The 19,296-nt window shown below is 38.1% G+C and overlaps 1 protein-coding gene across 5 annotated transcripts in view; it reads right to left on the reverse strand.

Annotated features, from left to right (window-relative positions):
- Positions 1-19,296, reverse strand: part of STAG1 (stromal antigen 1) — a 204,207-nt gene that overhangs the window by 58,582 nt on the left and 126,329 nt on the right. For all 5 annotated transcript variants that reach the window (XM_026855427.1, XM_026855431.1, XM_026855430.1 and 2 more), the window contains 4 exons: positions 16,637-16,760; positions 8,290-8,388; positions 3,331-3,410; positions 385-492 (listed from right to left, as the gene is read on the reverse strand). In XM_026855427.1, coding sequence (XP_026711228.1) covers positions 385-492; positions 3,331-3,410; positions 8,290-8,388; positions 16,637-16,760 — 411 coding nt within the window. The remainder of the gene's footprint in view (positions 1-384; positions 493-3,330; positions 3,411-8,289; positions 8,389-16,636; positions 16,761-19,296) is intronic.

Consider the following 19,296-nt stretch of genomic DNA (forward strand, 5'->3'; position numbering starts at 1 on the left):
TCTGAAATAAACTCATCTGAAACTGTAAAAATGATGACTGCTATCAGGAACACCATCAGGGATGTACACGCCCTATATTATCACAACAGTGATTCAGAAAGAGCTTCAGGATTTAAACCAACTTCAGATGTTTATGCAGTATGTGTATTTAGCCCTTGAGAAGCTGGGAAAATTGATCTGAATTCTAGAGCAAGAAAAATGTAAATTCACTTTCTTCAAGTCTTTAGGTCTTGAATTTAAACAAGAAAACAAGCCTCTGTTTTAAATTAAATACTTGATTTGCTATATTGGGATATTTCACTCTTGCTTCTTTGCCTTTTGATCTTACCTCTACCAGAAAGCATTCACAAAACCGGTCTTATTCCACAGCAACCAATAACTTACTTTTTGTGAAGGAATTCTCCAGCTGCTACTGCAACAGGCCGGTGTGCTGAATACACCAAGTGATAAACATTCTCACAGTCTTCATTTGACAGAGCTTCTTCGCTTCCACTGAAAGAGTCAGAAAGTAACACCTGAACTAAAACAAATGATTCATTTCAATCCTCTCACCTCCCCTGACTTACTTCTGACAGCTACAAGATTGATTTCCTTCATACAAAATCCTAACTGGCTGAACACTGGCTTCAAGGATCTTTGGTTCAATTTCCAAATACAAAAATATTTAAAGGGTCTGCAAAACTGAAAGTCTGTCTGATTTTCTTCTCACAGTTTTATCAATATATATGTATATAAAAATAATATTGTGAAAAAAATGTCATCACTGCTTACAAATCCTGCCCTGCTTAAATTCTTAGACCATTATACTAACTGCAATGCACATATTACAAGATGCCAAACACTCATTACTAAACATTAAACTAAGAACCTAGAATGTTACATGAGGAAAATGTAATTGCCTTCTTAACCTTATTTACCTCTATAGCAATGTCTGTCTGCTTTCAAAGCTTTGAATTTTTAAAGTATTCAAATCTGGGACTGGCAAAACCTGCTTCAGCCTCCTGGCCTTCTCTATTCTCCAGAGTTAAGTCTTTTCACGTGACAGTCCATGTGCTTCTGTGCACTGCAGGGCAGGAGGTGCCTCTCTGATGGCCTGGTAAGCAGGAAGGAATATTCCCAATTCCAGCTGCTGAAAGGTCCAGGCAAGGTGGATAAAACTGTCTCAGCAATGGGGCACAGAAATGCACTGGATGTGGGCAGCAGAAAACTAAACCAGATTATGCTATGAAGTGGGGACACAGAACTAGCACTGTGCATCCACCAATCAAATGAACACACAGTAAATTGTCCAACACTTTTACTGTAGTTATTGTGCTGACTAGATTTAGACTTAATTTTCAACATCAAGAAACTGAATCTGATTGTACCCTGCTGTGCCAGATGAAAGATAATGAAAAGTTTATTTTCTGTCATTATTTCTCTTCAAGAACAAGCCACCTTTTACCCTTGTCTTGGGTAAATGACATAGTTGGGTCTTCTGCTGTTTCTGAACTCAGGATGTGTGTGTGTGTTTTCTGAAACTCAGAAAAAATTCTATGTTTCAGTAGTATTCCTGCAAAAATGCTATGAGCCATGTGACAACTACATTCCACCAACAATAATTAAATATCACCACTGTAACATACAGGAATATTACTTCCCTCCTTGTTCAGTCAGCATTCATCAGAAACATTTGTGTATCAACACCCTATACATCATGTGGCTTCCTACTACAAATAACTATTAATTGCTCATTGTCCTGGTTCAGCTAGGATAGGGTTAAGTTTCCTCAGCAGAGAGGGGGAAGGGATCTCCAGCCAGGTTATTCATACCATGCTGATGTCAGGTCCAGCGCGGCAGCGCGGGAACTTTTTCCTTTGTGGCTTTGGTGAAAGGGAGCACGCGAGCGAGCTGTCTATAACCACTGCGGTATTTCTCTGTATATCCTTTGTCTTGTTCACTGTTATAACGGTTTATTGTTATCATTGCTACTGTTGTTGTTCAGATTGTTTATCACACTGTTGTATTAAATTTCTCCTTATTTTAACCCGGGGTTTGTGCCTCACTGCCAGCCCGACCGGCTGAGGGTGGGGGAGGGGCAATGGTAATGTGGTCTCCGGTCCCAGCAGGGCCTAAACCAGCACAGTCATTCCCCATGATGATTGTTCATCACATCTTTTTGGAGTTCCTACCTGCCAGAATACTGCCTTGTGCTGTTCAACATGACCCATATTTTTCTGGTGCTAAATGCATCTAACACTGTTCTCATCATGCAACCAAAGAAAAAACAGGGCGGGGGGGGGGTAAAAAAAAAAAACTTGTACTGGATAATTTCTGACTAAAATCTTACTGTGTTCCCAAATATCGCTAATAATATAGGGAATAGATGCGTTCTACATTTCATTTGTGATATTTGTTATATTTCCTTTAAAAATGTAACAGTAGATAAAACATTTCCTTTCTTCTTAGCATTACAAGTCTAATATCTAAAGCAAAATGACCCATAAATAGAAAAATTTAAGTCAAGACTTCTTTACTAAGAGGAAAAGTTAGTCCAATTTTTCATCTTAATTCTGCATGTCCAAAAACATCTTCATAGTAGAGCCACTAGGTCCAAAGTATGATGCAGAAATTCTGTGCATGTTTGTAACACAGATTTTAACACAGGTTTTAAGAAATATATAGTAAAAGCTTAGCAGTGCTCCTCCAACAGCATACTCGTGAGGCTGCTGTGGACAGGCTGGTTCAAACAGCCACCATGTGGGATGGTCTCTGGACTGGATCTTTGCCTCAGGGAAGCCACTGCATCTCTAAGAAAAAGTTGGGGGCCTGGAAGCATCTCCTTCTGCATGGCCAAATGTCTAAATTTGCAAGCTACCACTGACACCTCCACATACCCCCAACAAGGAGGTTGAAGCTAGCATCTTTTCCCTGTCAGCTTATTTACCAGATGACTCTTCAGCTGTGTCAGGTAATCACATTTCCTAACACTGGACCTTTGCTCAGTCACTGTTAGAGTTATTTTAGCAAAGGTAACCTACAGATACTTGTTTTGGGGAGGACAATCATTTTGCCCTTGCAAAAGCTATAAATGCCCTTTGGTATCCTGCCACAACAATGGATGCACTAATAGTCTAAATACATCATTATATTTTTACTTTGCCTATTGTATTCCCATGAAATGGAATATCTTACTTTAGGTTCATAACCATATTATTACATATTTAGTTCAACTTCACACTAATTGTAAAGTAACAGATTTGCTTTATTACACAAACAAAGAAATCAAGTCAAATATTACTGGCTTAGGTAAGATTCAAGAGGATTATAATGGTTTTGAAAAATACTCACTGAAGTATTAGTGTGACTAATCGAATGGCTTCCACAGCGACATCATATTCCTTATCGAGCGTCATTGATACAATGCGATCCTGGAAAGGAATTTTATTACAGTGACAAAACAGAAACACACAAACAGCTATCAGATGAAGAATTGTATAGATTACAAAATACTCTTGGGGAGGGGGAAAAGATCTTTCAGCTAGACACATGAAGACCCTTTAATATTATTCAACCATTTAATGTACATCTCAGGAAGCTGTGTACTATATGCACAATGGAACAATAGCAAGTACACAGGCATGAGAACAAGTGTTTAACAAATAGTCCTCATCCTTGTGTGTTTTCCAGGAGATGAGCAAGCAGAATTTGGAGTCGAAGAACTGTTCTGGACTCATCTTATTTAACAGTTCTTTCCTGAAAAGGAATGTACTTGGGTTGGATGACAGTGGAAAAATTGCCCTGATTCATCCCCCTGGAAAGAAATAATTTGAGAGCAATATGCATATTTGGAAATACTGTGAAGAAAATCACACCTGAATATATGCATCTGCATATTGCCTGTGAAGTTGTGGCCTTTATACCTGGCTACCTTCTTAAGGTTTGAAGCTGATCTCAAGAATTACACTACAGACCTTCCACAGGAAAGTGGAAAATTCTGTGGTTTGCTTTTTTAGTTTCCTATACTCTTTCTCATGGAGAAAAGCACACCACTTTCCAATTGAATGTGATGACTTTATAACTTCTAAGGACCCTGTAGTTATATGAAGTGTCCTAAGGGTTTCTTTCTCCTTAGTTTCAGTTCGCTTACTGGCAACCAAAAATAGATGAGATTAGTGTATGTTGTCCTCCCTATCTGGGGAGAATTTCTATCCATCCATAAAAATGCAGTATGTCTTGATGTTCTTTGCTTGACTGATCAAGTTAATGAAAAGAAATTGGGCCATCTGAAAATAAAACTTGATTTATCTGGCTTGACCTGCTTCAGGAAGGACTAGATACTATATGACATTTTGGGATGTGAAAAAATAGAAGTCATGGACTGGAAAAGAAACAAGGGAAGTGTTAGGAAACAACAGTGAAAGTCACCAAGAACAAATCAGGACAAAATAAAGGTGTTCACCTCTTTTCTTTACTATTCCAGGCATATAAAGGCTGAAGGTGAGTATCAAGCAACTGATGCTTATTTCAGTATTGAAATCCAGGAACAGTATGTAAAGAATTCATTGTGGCTGTCTCAAGTGTTGCCTCTCAACAAAACCAGGTATGTAGAGATACTCTGTGTCACTGTGACTGAGTGCACCTGTATCAATTCACCATTAAGTTCCTGGGAAATTTGATGCATTTAACTGTTGTGTCTATACAGTTTTAGAGAGTGTGAGAAGCCCATGAAGAGACTCAAACAGTGAAATAACTTTACAAACAGGAAATCCTGTGTATGGATAAGACAAAAATACTGCTGTCAATTTTTCCTAAGGTCCTGGCTAAGGAACAACTAATAACAACATCAAGAGAAAGAACAGCCAGATATATTCATCTTAAAAATTTCAGTGGAATTTCATATACTCCCTCGAAGTGTATCCTAACCCCCAGGATACCACAGGGAGGGAACTAACTACACATGAAGGAGTAAGCACACAAGTATAAAACTCCTTCTGCATCTCTAAAAAAGCCCGGAAGGGAAGGGACCTTCTCTCCTGCCTTCAGAGCAAGAGCTACTCTCTGAATTTGGAGTTCTTTTGGACTTCGAAGCCAACTAACACGACCATGTTTTTTTACCCAAAAAGACTGTTCTCTCAATTTTTTCCAGAAACACTGGATTTAAAATAAACAGTGTGGATGCATCATTTCTTATTTTCTGCTTTGGTGCCAGGATCTATGTGCGATGGCACCTGTCAGTCAGGCACCAAAATCCTTTAAAGTAAGACCTGAACACCTAATGCCTCTGGAAGGTGTAACTTCTGTGGTTTAGCAAGCGACAAACCCCAGGTGCTCAACATGCTTTAACAGAAAGTTCCTGCACCACTGTCTATCAAGATCAGTTTGCAATTATGTATTAGGCTGTGAACAAGGCTGGCTGAAGAGCAAATCGATCTCCTTTTGCCTCAGGACAGGGAGAGAGCACTCTCCTGCAAAGGGATAGGGAACAAGGGAGAAGGGACGAGAATTAAATGGCTGCAGCTAAATCTGCTGGTGTCTTGACTTTGGCACTGACTGCAAAAGACCTAATTCACACCTTTTCCATACAGTTTCAGCTAATCAGACAGGACTTCCTGATGGAAAACAAAAGTCTCCTCTTTGATGGACAAAATTTTTTTTGACAGACAAAGCTTATTTTCTAGCATATCACCTACTCCTAGAAACACAAACACCAGAAAGAACACAGATCCTCCCTTTGGAGAAGTGACATTATTGGATCCTCGTCACAGCTATCTGGAAGGTGGTGAAATATTAACACCCCAGTACAAGTCATTCTGGATCAAATTAATTTATACTTTAAACAGCTAGATCTCTAGAGAGATTTCTCTTGACAGTTTCAATGGATTGAGCTGAATACCAGCTGAACTGTGCAGGTCGATTCAAGTCTGATGAGGAAAATACAAATAAGCAGCCATGGAACTGAGAATGGCATTTAGGTCAATTATTTTACAGGGGGTGGTGGCAGAGTTTGTGGTGGCAAGGCATTTAAGTAATGCATTACAGATTCAAAAAGCATTAATTTGAAACTTTGCTCCATCCTGGTGCCAAAGGCTGCATCCCTGTCAGCACAGCTGTAAATCCAAGCACAGACATTTGGGCATTGCCAGCTTTTTGTTCTCTTGATGTGGCTGGAAACTGAAACTGATAAATCATGTTAAACAGATCTGTTATCTAGGCTCACAGAGACTTTGAACTCACCTTTTGTCTAACTTATTTCATAATGACAGAGACTTCTGTAGTAAAAACAGCTTTAATGGAAAAGAAGATGAGAATTCCTAACAGGATTCCCTTTTTTCTGAATCTTTTTGACAGAAATGAAAATTCCTTGTGCCATTCTAAACTAAGAAGCAACACACATGCTAACCTAGCTTCTTCTAACAAAGAAAACAGTCTATAGTGTGAAAAAGCCAGGAGGAAATATTTAGAGGTTTCATGTTCTTGTAGTTTTTTGAAGTATATTACTGAGTAACTATTTCTCAAAGTGCCTCCAATCGTCTTGAAAAGTTCTGCTGGTCGATGACACAGGTTCAGAATCAAAGCAGCATTTTCTCTTACAAATTATAGAAGGCTAGAAGAGAAGCATCCAGCACATTTTCTAGTAAAGAGAAGCAGATATAGAGACCATAAGAATTTTAGTGGCCTATTCTGAAATAAATAGAATTAAAGAAGGAGCAAATATAAACAAATCTGTAAGTCTGCACAGATGGAACAAGAAAAGCAGCAGAGTTGGAGGGTTCATTTTTCTGGAGAATTAACTAGTACTTCTGGTTGTCCGGGGATGATAAGCAAACCAGACTTACAGAGGCATTACAGTAGTAGTCTGTAGTACTCTTTGCCAGGTACCCTTTTATAAGAGGAAACTTGGTCTTTACTGCAATAGTCCCAGAAACTGACTTTATAAAATTAGAAGAATACAGGCCCTCAAGTGATCTCACAAAATGATCTAGTTTCATTTCCTACTTTAAAGTCGACTATACCTAGTTCATTCTGGCAGATATTTATTTAATCTGCCCTTAAAAATCTCAAATGAAGGAGATGATTAATAAAGTGTCTGTTCTATTATATAACTATACTTTTGGATAAAAAGCCTTCCTTAACATCTAGACTTAACATCTAGCAGTTTAAGCATCTTTTTTCTCCATCTCAAGTGAATGTGGTAAAAGGCTGATTACCATTATGTTTTTATGAATCGTTTCATAAAGGGAAGATATGACAAGTTTTCTGTATTTTGTGCTTTCCTAGATCAAACTGGAGGAGTTAATAGTAACTGCAGTGACAGACAAAAGCAGTGAAGCAGTGTAAAATCTACAGTGAGAAATTTAAGTCTCATGCACAGCAGTTATTTACAAGTATTTAAATCTCCACTTCTTTTCTAAATAGAATTCTGCATCAGCTTTATAATCATGACTTAAACTAAAATAAATGAAACCACTCTTTCCTTGGGGCGTAGCCTTTACCACTGTTGCGTGTTCTCCAGAACACAAAAGCGACGGTAAAGGGTGATAACTGATGTGGTGCCAGTGCCTGAAAGCTTTCTCCCCAGACCATCTAAACAGAAGCAATGACATTATTGCTACACTCATCTCTTTTGGATACTTCACTTGTGAAATAAAGCAGTCATGGCACAAAGTGAATTAACAGCCAAGTTCTATCAAGATATTAAGCAAAAAGTCAGTGTGTTTGTGCTAGTAAAAAAACCCGTGGAATACTCCTTCAGTAGTTATCTCCTAAACAGGACAATCATTCTCAGGGGGTTGTCAAAAAAGCACACTGTAAATTTCTGTTCTGTAGCAAGGTATTTCACTGTATAGAATATCATGATGCAGATCAAAGTATATCTTCCTCCAAACACAAGCACATACTCATCTAAAAAACTGTCTTACAAACCACCCTTTGTTATAGGCTGTTACTTTCAGATGTATTTTAGACTGTGTGAAACACCCAGTACACATCCTTAAAATTCAATAAATCTAAGATTAAATGAGTACAAGCAGATTGAATAATGACAACATATAAACTATCAATAATACAAACAGACAAATAATCATCCTGGCCAAGCCTGACAAATCTTACAAGATAAACACTGTAAAATGAATTTGGCTTAATCTCAGCATTCAGTAATACAGTTTTACTACTGCAGTTACAAGCCTTGTTACAAACAAATGAGTTTATTTTTGCATTTAATATACATGACTCAAAGACCGCAACAATATGAGATAGAAATATATTTTTATTTTCTGTACTCCTTCCAAAAATTGTATTTCCTCTTACCTTGAATCTATTAGTGAACAGCTCCAGTTTTGGAAATAACTCTCTGTTGGTATACAGACTCTGAAGAGCTTTCAAACACTTCAACCTCACTTCACCTTGCTAAATAAAACACACTAAGATTAGCTGATAGAATACCCTAATCAAATGCACATGAATATGAAATAATATCATATTGTAATTTGTTTAATGTACATTTAAAATTTAATGCAAATGAGTTACCAAAGCCAATTTGCAATTCAGCTAAAAACCAAAAACCACATGCAGCTGCCTACAAACAATGTTAAATTTTCTCCCTATTTGCATATATAAAGAATTTAATGTGCCATCACGTAAATGTCTGTTACTGTTTCCCTTTCAAGTAACTCCACAAAAAGATAAAGAATGTGGCAAATCAATACAAAATGAAGAGGTATGATCTCAAGGTGGCTGGTGAAAACAGTGTGGCTATTTGTCTTTAGGAAAGAGACTGCAGGTGACTTCTGCCTGACATATGGTGGTACAATCCACACACAAGTGTTCAAAATGACCGAGCGTGGGCTATGTGTAGCCCACTCCAACAACTTAGCCATCTCCAAGCGTTATCTTTCCTTTCCGTAGTGACAGAAGGAATACATGCTGCATTTATTATTTTGAAATTCTCTGCATCCCATCTCTCAGCCTGGGTGAGGCACAGGTTGAAGGATGCAGAAGGCATGGGAGACCCTCCCATGGGGAGCAGGCTGCTGCCACAAGAACAATGCATCTATGACACAGCTGTCAGAGCCCTCGGGAGGAAGAGCAGCTTGTGTCTATCTGTCTGAGTTGTTCCGGTGGTAGCAGCTCACTCCCAGCTACTCTTTAGGTGGGGATTACTTTGATCTGGTGGGCTGTATGCAGGAAATGGAGGTGTCACCAGGCAGTGCCTATGCATCAAGGTTTGTCGCCCACAGGAACATGGATGACAAAGAGAAGGGCTGGATCCCCTGAGCACATGCACATCATCTAGCTCGCTCAACTCTGTAGTCTCAGCAAACTATGGATTCTTGTTGAAAAAGATTTGTAGATAGCAAAACGGTTATAAACACAAATCTGTTCAAATATAATCTGCAGAGTTCACTACAGTGTAAACCTTTTTTTATGAAAGTGAGTACACTACCAAATCTAAGGCCTGAAGCTGCTCAAGAACTAATACAAATAGAACTCCATGCCCAAAGAAGCTTCATTTCTGAGCCTATCCTAAAATTGTCTGCATTTAAAAACTGCTCAAATAACTAAAAGAACATTCACAGACTGACATAAAAACAGCAGCTAAAACCCCCTTATTTTTAAGTTTCTCTCCTCCTTCCCACCTTTTTCAAAAATTGAAATAGAAGATAAAAGAAGGACAAAAGTTGAAAGGAGGATTTTCAGAAAAGCTTTTCCTTGAAGCACTATTGTTCCTGAGAAACCATCTCTTTTTATCTGTGAGGAGTCTCTGAGCACTCATGCTCTCTTCTAGGGGTCTTTTTGACTACCATTGCAGAGAAAGTCAATGAGATGAAAGTTACATTTAAAGGATCTATCATAAGATCTTTCAAGGTACAAAAGAGAAGTTTCTTGAAGAAAAATTTTATATGGATGTGATCAAGTGATAAAAAAGCACAGAGAAATTCTGAATGTCATTCTTCTTTTAATGGTACCTGTATTGCAGTACCAGAAATGGTGTTTCCTCTGCTGTGTGGCATTCAGAAAGGCCAGGATCTCTGGAGTCATCGCTAACCTTTAGTAAGCCTCTTGCAGCCTTGGCTTATTTAGCCACAGAGGATCAGTATTGATTTTGGCCTGTGATGAACACTACGGAGCAACAGTGAGGTAGCAGGTTTAGTTACAACTCCACTGAAGTCTGTCCCACTTCTGAGCAGATGGCTTGTTATTTAGCCAGTGCTGTAGTCCCAAAATGCAAAACTTGAAATTTGTTCAGTACAGAAAAAAAAAATGCCAACAGCAAAGAGACTTCAGACCTGTGCAGATAAAGTAATGACTCTTTGTGGAGTCCAAAGCCCTTGTGGACATCACCAAACACCATGGATCAATGGTCCCAGAGTTAAGTTCAAGCCTGATACTGAGTGTCTCTATAAATCTGAAGTGAGCAAATCAATCAAGGTAGATAGGAAATGCACCTGTGAACATTTGGTACTTGCACGGCCTGCCAGGAGTCTGAGGCCAGATGCTAACAAGAGCATATTGAACCAGGCTACTACCCTCCTGCCGCTCACCAGACCCAAGGCAGAAGACAAGCATCTGCAGGAGCAGGTGAGGAAGAGAGAAAGATTGTTACACTCAGTCCCTCGAGCTGGGAGCAAAGGCCCGGGAGGCACAGAGGCAATTCCTGGAAATGACTGCCTTTCTTGGAGGACAAATGATGGGAGGAGGACTTTCTCTGATAGCAAAAAGGTCTGGTTTTTAAACTGTTGGACGAGGATGGAATTCATCTCATTGGAAAGGGAAGAGCCCCTGACATGTCAGTTTGCTCATACTGTTAAGAAGCTTTCAAAATAGAGTCAGCAGAGATTAGTGACAGGAACCCACGAGGAAGCATAAACAGCAATGCCCTGGACAAGAACCTGAGGCAGGCAGAGTGAGGGTGTACACGGATACACTGCACTGCAGTCCAGAATGGAGGAGTAGCAATGTGCCATAGACCGTCAACATGCCAGACATGAGATGTTTTTTGAGCAATTATGAGAATTATGCAGGTGACATGAGCTTTTAACAGCCTGAATGTTTTCTGGGAAAAGAAATGCAGCAGAAATTTCCTATCTAGCAAGGAAATAGGTGGGTGGGAATGCTAAAGTTAGGGTAATTCCTAAGAAACTTATGCCAGGGTAAGAGCTGTGAACAGTGATGGAGAGCAAGGACAGGAAGAGACTTACTGAACTAAGAGATGACCTTATTTAACTATTAAATTAATTAGGAGGTCAAGTGCAAGAGTAAGACAAAAACCAGAAGGAAGACAAATAAAAAAGGCCTGGGCACAGTATGGAATGGACACAAGAGATAATGAAGAAAACCTTCTGTAAATACCTCTGTAGCACAAGGGAAAGTTAGTTTGCTATGAAGGAAGAGGAAATAAGTAATTGTCACTTTTTATGTGCACAGTGGTTAGGAAAAGAAGTAAAATTATAACACAGACTATTTAGCTTATGTGAGGAAGAACTTTTCAGTAGCAAACATAGTTAAGCACTCAAACTTCTACAGAAAGCTGTGGAATAACCAACACCACAGATTTTTTAGAAAATATGACTGAGAAGCACTGTGGATATACAGTGAACTCAACCTTAAGCAGGAAAGGAATAAGCAAAAATATTTCCCAGACTAGATTTTAGACAGATTTTCTACAATTCTGAGCTGAAGTTCATAGTGAGCATGAGGCAACCTAAGGCAGCAAATATTTGCAGCCATGCAATATCTTCTGTTAAAAAAAACAAGCATCTCTTTCCAGCCATTTTTGAGTAGTCACATCTATGCTCTACAGACAGAAAAAACATATCTGAAAGGAAAGCCTTGCCATTTTCTAAGTAAATAATGGACAAACTATTTGAATTCTCAGAATTCTAAAACTAAGACCTTCCATTCTTTTGAGATATATATACTTACTTGTGGTTTTGTCTGATTTATAATTGTGACACTTGATTACTGCAGAATCCTGAATTCATCCACACTGCCATTGGTTCTATGCATGCCTCTTTCTCCAGTCTAATTATTCCTGTAGTTCCCCTTCTCTCAAAGCAGTTTCAGATAATTATATGTTTTTATTATTTTTGTTATATAAAATTATTTTTCATGAATATGAGAAATGCTTTGCGCTAATACTTAATTGTTAATGCTTTCTTTTATTTACAATTTGAAATTAGAAACTAAACAAAAAAGCATTTAATGTTTATCATCACTGTTTAATGACAAACAGTTCTCATTCTTTTCTCTGTTTTTGCTGAGATAATCCTCCGAGTTTTGAGCAAAAAATTGTTACCACTGCTAATGTAGCAAAAAGCGATATACACCTTCCGTGACAGCAGTGTGGGGTAGTCCACATTTGTCTGAGAGAGTCACGCTCTACTGAAAATCCTCTTTAATATGGCAGACCTCTAAAAAAGAATCCCTCCTGATGGAAGCACACCTTTTTCATACTTTTTACATGCTAATCATGGGACTCAAACCAACAACCCATAACTCTAAGTCTCACAGTGATCTATAGCCTGGCCTCAAGCCACCTTAGATTGTTATTAATGTTCTACACAGTTCATACTTGTGAGTATGAGTTTGCCATCTCCCAGTGAGAACCAGGGATACCACTCAGGGATACCACCACTGCAAGAAATGGTAATTAAAGGTGCACTGCTACACGTCACCTCACACGCCAGTCAAAGGCTTAGATCACAGAGATGATGACTTTTTAAACCCCCAGAAACATAGTTTTAAGTACTTTTAAAATAGGCGAGTGGTCAAGAGTCCCAGCAAATTTCTCTTTTCACACTTCATGTTTCTTCTTTTGGATTTTTCCAATTATTTTTTGGTGGCTAAGGGTATTCTGCTCTTTTAAAAAAATTTATCTGGTTTTATTAAAACCTATTAAATAGGTAATTAATTTGCTCAGCTCAGAGCCCTACCATATTTCTGAAGACTGCACTGTTTGGTTTTTTAAACATGTAGAAAAATGACCTAAATTACTGGGTATTTTCAATCCCTCACTTTATGAGATGACCATGATATCCTGGCTTGCATTTTGATGCTCTAGAATGGTGTATCTTGAGGCAACCTGCTGCCTAATGACAGAAATAGTTACACTGCCAGAGATAGACAGATGACAACATCCTGCAGCACATTAGTACCTATAGCAGGAGTATTCCTGGCAGGAGCAAGCAGTTGCACTCTGTCTGCACATGCCCACTCAATAACATTTATGAAGATACCATATATCATCTGACACATTTTTTATTTTCTGAAGCCTTCCCAAAACCAAGGGAATTACCCTAACAAGGAGATTATATAAAGTTAAGATTTGGAAGTTTGGAAAAACTACAACTTCAGTTTCTATACAATCATAATAAAAAGAGGTTCTATGTTTTCATCCTTTTAAGTTAGGATGCCATCACAATGAAGTATTCTAACACCATCTGTTCCAGAGGACCCTGGGTTCATTCCTTTCACAGAAATACTCAATAAGTAGAGGCACACAAAGAAGGAAGAAGCATTTTCTTGAGTGTTAGGGACTGGTTTAAGAACCATGATTGTTTAGGTATCTAGAGACACGACCATTGTTTGAAAACAGTTCCATGCATCAGTGAGGCAGGTGAAAATTAAGACTGGACAGTGGTTTTTTTAGAGGTTTTTAAAATGCCATTCTATTATAGCTTTATGTATTTTTAATTTATGCTCCCATATCCACAGGAATAAAAAAGAAGCTTAAAAGGAGAGAAAGGTAGAACTCGAAACCCGTATTCAAATGAGAACGTAATCTATAAAAAATAAAAAGCCCTATAGAAGTTAATCTGAAAACTCGGAGACAGGATTAACGTACAAAATATACAGATTTCCCAAATTAATAGAACTAAGCTTCTGTATTGTACCTCTGAAAGACTACTCTGGAGCTACTATAAAGAAATGTAAGAATTGTGTCTTCCCTGTGGTTTAATTTGTATGTCTTCTGAAGCTGAATATGAAACTGCTTGTGAATCTCTTACACTGCTGCCTCCTCTCTTTTTTGTAGTGGCAAGCTTCCAGAGAAGTTAATCATTTTGGGGTAATTTCTGTTCACATGAAATGAAAATACCTTATGACTATTGCCTCAGCCTTCATCTTTTGAGTACTTTAAGTACTGTTCATGGAAAAAATTATCTCCTGATCAAAGCAAAGCAAAGCAAAGCAAAATCAAGAAACATGGGTACTGGCTGGCAAGTTTTTCAGGTAGTGCCAGTGAAAAACATACCATTAAGGGATCTCATACTTTTGGATGGGTTGCATTTTTAAATGATTCTTATTCCATCTTTTTCAATATATTCTCCCCATGCACTTCCTTCCTCCTTTCTGTGCCTCCCCAAATGTCTCTTTCTTTCCATTCTCTCCCTTTTCATCCTTTGACACACGGCTTAACTGCCTCTGACTCTCTTTTCTACTTAAAAAGTCTCACTCTATATATTAAACATATACAACATCAATAAAAAATATCACATATCATGTATACCAGGATATAAAACAGATTAGCTAGTGATTTAAAGATTTAGAACCCCAAGGCACTTTGGAGGCCTGCATATTACAAAGCAAGAAGAGGCAGGAGAGTAGCCTGATAGAATTCTTCTGTCTGGTCCAGATGGAAACCCATTTTTTTTACCATAACACTGTAATTTAAAATTTGTCTGATATGAAAGAACACATTAATTTTAAAAAAGCCAAGGTATAAATATATGTTAAGGCTGCAGGGAGATGACTAGACCCTGGCCTGAGGTTAAGCTGACTGAAGAGGATGTGAGAAGCTATTGGACATGACATGAGAAATTGCTGGATGTGACAGATAAGAGTGTGAGAACCTGACACCAGTCACAGACAGTGCCGTGAGGAATGGCTAGATTTCACAGATGGTTAAAGGGAGTTATGTGAGAAATGGCTGGACTTCACAGATACTAGAAGGGGACCAAGAGCTGTGAAGTGCAACCTACCAGATTCTGTTCTCCCACTGGAAGTGCTACTTTGTGGAAATGTTCTGCAACAGATAGAATGTGCTCAAAAAAATCCATTGCAATTATTCAAGGGATAATTTATTTTTCATTTAAAGCCCTAGTAAAATAAAACCCACCACCACACCTAAAATCCTAATCCTTCGACCTGACCTCCCCACTGATTTGATAACTTGAAGCAACAATGTCCATCTCCTGAAGCATGCCTGGTAGTGAGACACACCGATGCTAAAAATGAGGTACACAAATGGAGCAACAGCTCTGCTCTGCCCCTCAAAGCACTGTGATGATCATGTTTCCATGTCCAACCTTCAATTATAGGAAGTTTCTAGAGTAAACACTGGTCAGGGCTGATTGTAGGAGTAAGCAGGATTTTCCTCCTAATCAAGTTTTGTAACAATGAGATGCAATGTACAAGTCTGGGGAAAGTTTGTAAAGTCAAAGTTTGAGAACTACAGGTTTAGAGAGAAATGACATCACATGTCTAGACTCTAAAGCATACAGGATACTCTTAACAAGTAAACTGCTGGTCCAAATCAGGTAAAATGCAGATCCTTATCAGCTATAGCTAAAGCAAAAGAACCAGCAGCAGCTAACTTCTTTCATTAGCAAAAGCTAAGATCTTTCTAACTGATCTTGTTCAGACTTCAGAAAAAGAGTGACTGAGTTGTATCCTCATTGTTAATATGCTGTCCAAAGCTACTGAAGAAATCTCTTCAAAGAATCAGCTGTTAACTACCAGTTATGCAAGTCATCAGAATGAACTTGCAAACTGTTAATTTTTTCAGTGCTCTAGATAAAGAATAGTCTGAACCAGGATGCTGTAATTTAATGAGCATTTCAACACTATAGGTAGGTCTCCTCTCCTTTCCTTGCATAATGTTAGCAAAATCGTTTAGAGTAAAACAAGTGTTTCTAGTGGTTTTGGTGAGAGTGGGAGGACAGCTAGTTGCAGTTGCTGCCTGGTGTAAAAAAAACGCAAACCATGAAATTAGAAGTGCGAAGTCCTGTTCTATAGCATCAGGAATGACCTAAGCGGTGCTTTGGCCTGTTGCCACCCAGTAGAGGCATATCGTGGATACCACCAGTACTAAGAACTCCGGTGAGATAGGAAAGAACATCTAGATATAAATCTTTTTGCTTCCACCTGATATTTTAACAATTTTTTGAAGAAAAAGCTAAAGAGAACCTCGAAGAGATTCTCCAAGGGAAAATGATGAGAACTCCACTGTTTCAGAGCCAGTGATGTCTGTTGGGGACCCAGAGGTGTTCTCTTTCCTCTAACTATTGGGCAATGTAAATGGAAGACATGTCCGCAAATCTCTTTTCCATTCTGCTTCAGACACAAAGGTTCCCAGGGGTGATCTGAGGAAACTTCTCTTTCTCTTGTAATAAGAAGAAAAGCACCATGAAAACAAGTTTATTAAGATATTCTAACAGAGACTGAAAACATGGAAAACATGTGAACCAAGTGTGCATTTTGGGAGCACTGTATCCTAATTTAAGTGAATACTGTGAAATAAGCTGGTTGAAAGATAAATAACAAGCAAGAAAAAAGAACTATTTCTTTAAAAATCAAAAATTATATACTGAACATGCAGTGTAACATCAGCTACCTACAGTACACTCTGCTATGTACAGTAATACACAATACTTACCCTGTCATGTAGTGTCCAACCAACATATTTTAAATAACTATCATTCAGGAAGGCATCACTGTACATTTTCATCCAGACACCAATTTCTTCAATACAGACAGCTCTAATCTCAGCAATAGCATCACTAACAAGAAAAAAAGAAAAGTATTAACCAGATTATAGACACACACTGTTTACTTCTCATTCCCATTGCCCTAGCTATAATATTTTGCTTTTGCTTTTGATGAACTTCACTATGTAGGGCCTGCCACTGTTTTCACTGCTGTCTCACCGATTTTCTGTTCCTTTATGTTCTTGAACGCACCCGTCCATCTAACAATTTCAATATTTCTACATTCACACATGATATTCCCATTATCTCAAAAAATTCTCACCCTAGTTTCTTAGTCTATTACTCCATCATTTACCTCCCTCTTTTTAAACATAATTATGAATCCAAGCTATAAACCTCCTCTAGACAATTGTTTCTGAACACTGTCACTGACATTTGCTTAGCAGGCTTCGCTCTCTCTGACTAGAGGTATAGTTATCTGGTTTAATCAAAGGAACCTGCCAGAGGGGCAGAATGGAATTTGGTAAACAGATCTTGTTTCATGCACCGCATGAAAGTCCCTATAACAAAACCCAGGAGAGTGTTTACATTTCAACATTGTTTTCTTCCAGTTTTCTTGCTTTTTTCTACATTCTGACTGTGGCAAGTGATGGAAGAGGCAAAGACATATCTCAGACAGACTTATCAGCTGCTTATTGAGGAGGGGCAGCAGGAAACTGTCTGGAGAGATCACCTAAAGAGATCAGGGATGGAAATGATTTCAATCTGATTGGCACTTTCCTGCCTGACTGACATAGAGCATGGCATATTTACTAATAATGAACGACGGCTAAACAACAGGAAAAGGGATTGGGGCCATCTGGCCCTTCAGTAATTTCATCTCCGAGACATCTGTTACTATGAGAAATCACTTGTGCCACTCCAGCTGGCACTGCTTCACAGTTCAAAATTTCAGCTGTAATAAAAGAGGAACATAAAAGCCACTGTACAGAGAAGGGAATGTCTGGTGCTTTGCAAACACTGGCCTTGCTTATAATTGAGATGCTTGTTCTGTATTTTTATTAAAAAAAAATATTTCTGAAAAAGTAATAAGCATCAATTTAATTCTAAAGGAGCACCAAAAGAGCCCCAAAATGAAATCTAATTTATGAAAAATAAAAAAATTTAAAAATCCAAGCTTCAAGTGAGAGAGTAATTGCAAAATAAGAGAAACTGTATTTTTCTTTAACTCTTCAATTTTACAAAATCTAAATAAAATGCACTCAATCTTTTGTTCAAGATGCTTACTACATAAGTGCATACACACAAAACAATGTAACAAAACCATGATTACTCCATACTGTAACTGCCTATGCACTTTCAATCTTAAGACTGGTCCACCTCAATAGATGCCATTGTACTGCATATGATCCTCCAGACACCAAGGTGGAAAGCGCAGCTCCTACATGAACACGGCAATCAATCACAGCATCACACGTGACTAGGCATGAAACTTCTACAGTCAAGTCTCTGTTTTTCTCAATGTCAAATTATAGGGAGGAAACTGTACTGATGTATCAGCATAAAACATGCATTTAAAGCTAATGCATGAATGTGAGGGGGAAATTTGTGGAAATGTTATCAAACCACTATCATTGTCTCTTTTTACCTACATAAACACACTGGTTCTATCAGCTTCCAAACAGAATCATTAAAACTGTTCTGTCAAACTCCCTGAAGACTCTGTAACGTCAAAACCAAGGTAATTGTCAATCCACAATGTAGACAAGCTGAATTACAAGCAGAGTAGGCTCGTCCTAACCAGGGATTTCTCAAACAGGTTTTAGATACTGTAAGGAAGAATACGCTAAAATATTACATTCAAGGGTTTGCACTATTAAAAAATGCATTAATTTTTTTATGATTGCAGCCACAATGAAGACAAGTTTTAATTAGAATTATGATTGTATTCATATATATGTCTAATTATATGTTACTGCATGCTAAATTAGATTAAGAATTCTCTTATATGCAATTAATTTTAAACTCTTTTTAAAACAAAATAGCAGTTGAATGAATCAGAATGCAGGAATTAACAAGACAAATCTAAAAGACTAGTAAGTATGAACCAAGAAAAAAAAGGGGAGCCAGATATGCAGCAACACAAAGTAGCCATGAAGACACTTCCACTAGGGGCTGACAGTCTGAGTCCTCACACCCAAATAAGCTGTTTCACCACCTTATAAATTTACTAACTGTGAAGCATTTTGGAAGGATTTCATGGCAATCCTAAAAACAATCCAAGTGTCAACACCTATTTAATCATGCAGCACAGCCAGTCAAAAATCAGGAAAATTTATCTTTTCTGTAAGAATGCATTCAAGCTTCCCTAGGCAGACAGTGAAAAACTGATACTTGATTCAAAAGCTTCTCAGGTATGCCTAGGCACTATGGAGAAACGTCTACTCCAAGCTGCTATTTATAATTAAAACAACAAAAAAAGAAAGAATAAAGCTATTCAACTAATTATAAGATTTAGCATAATAACAATGTAACATCTTCAGTGTAATTGAACAGGGGAAAGAATCATGTACAAGGCATGTGAGAATAGCAAACAGACTCAAGTTGA

This window comes from Athene cunicularia, assembly GCF_003259725.1.
Source record: "Athene cunicularia isolate RWA chromosome 9 unlocalized genomic scaffold, athCun1 chr9_part2, whole genome shotgun sequence".
Lineage (NCBI taxonomy): Eukaryota > Metazoa > Chordata > Aves > Strigiformes > Strigidae > Athene > Athene cunicularia.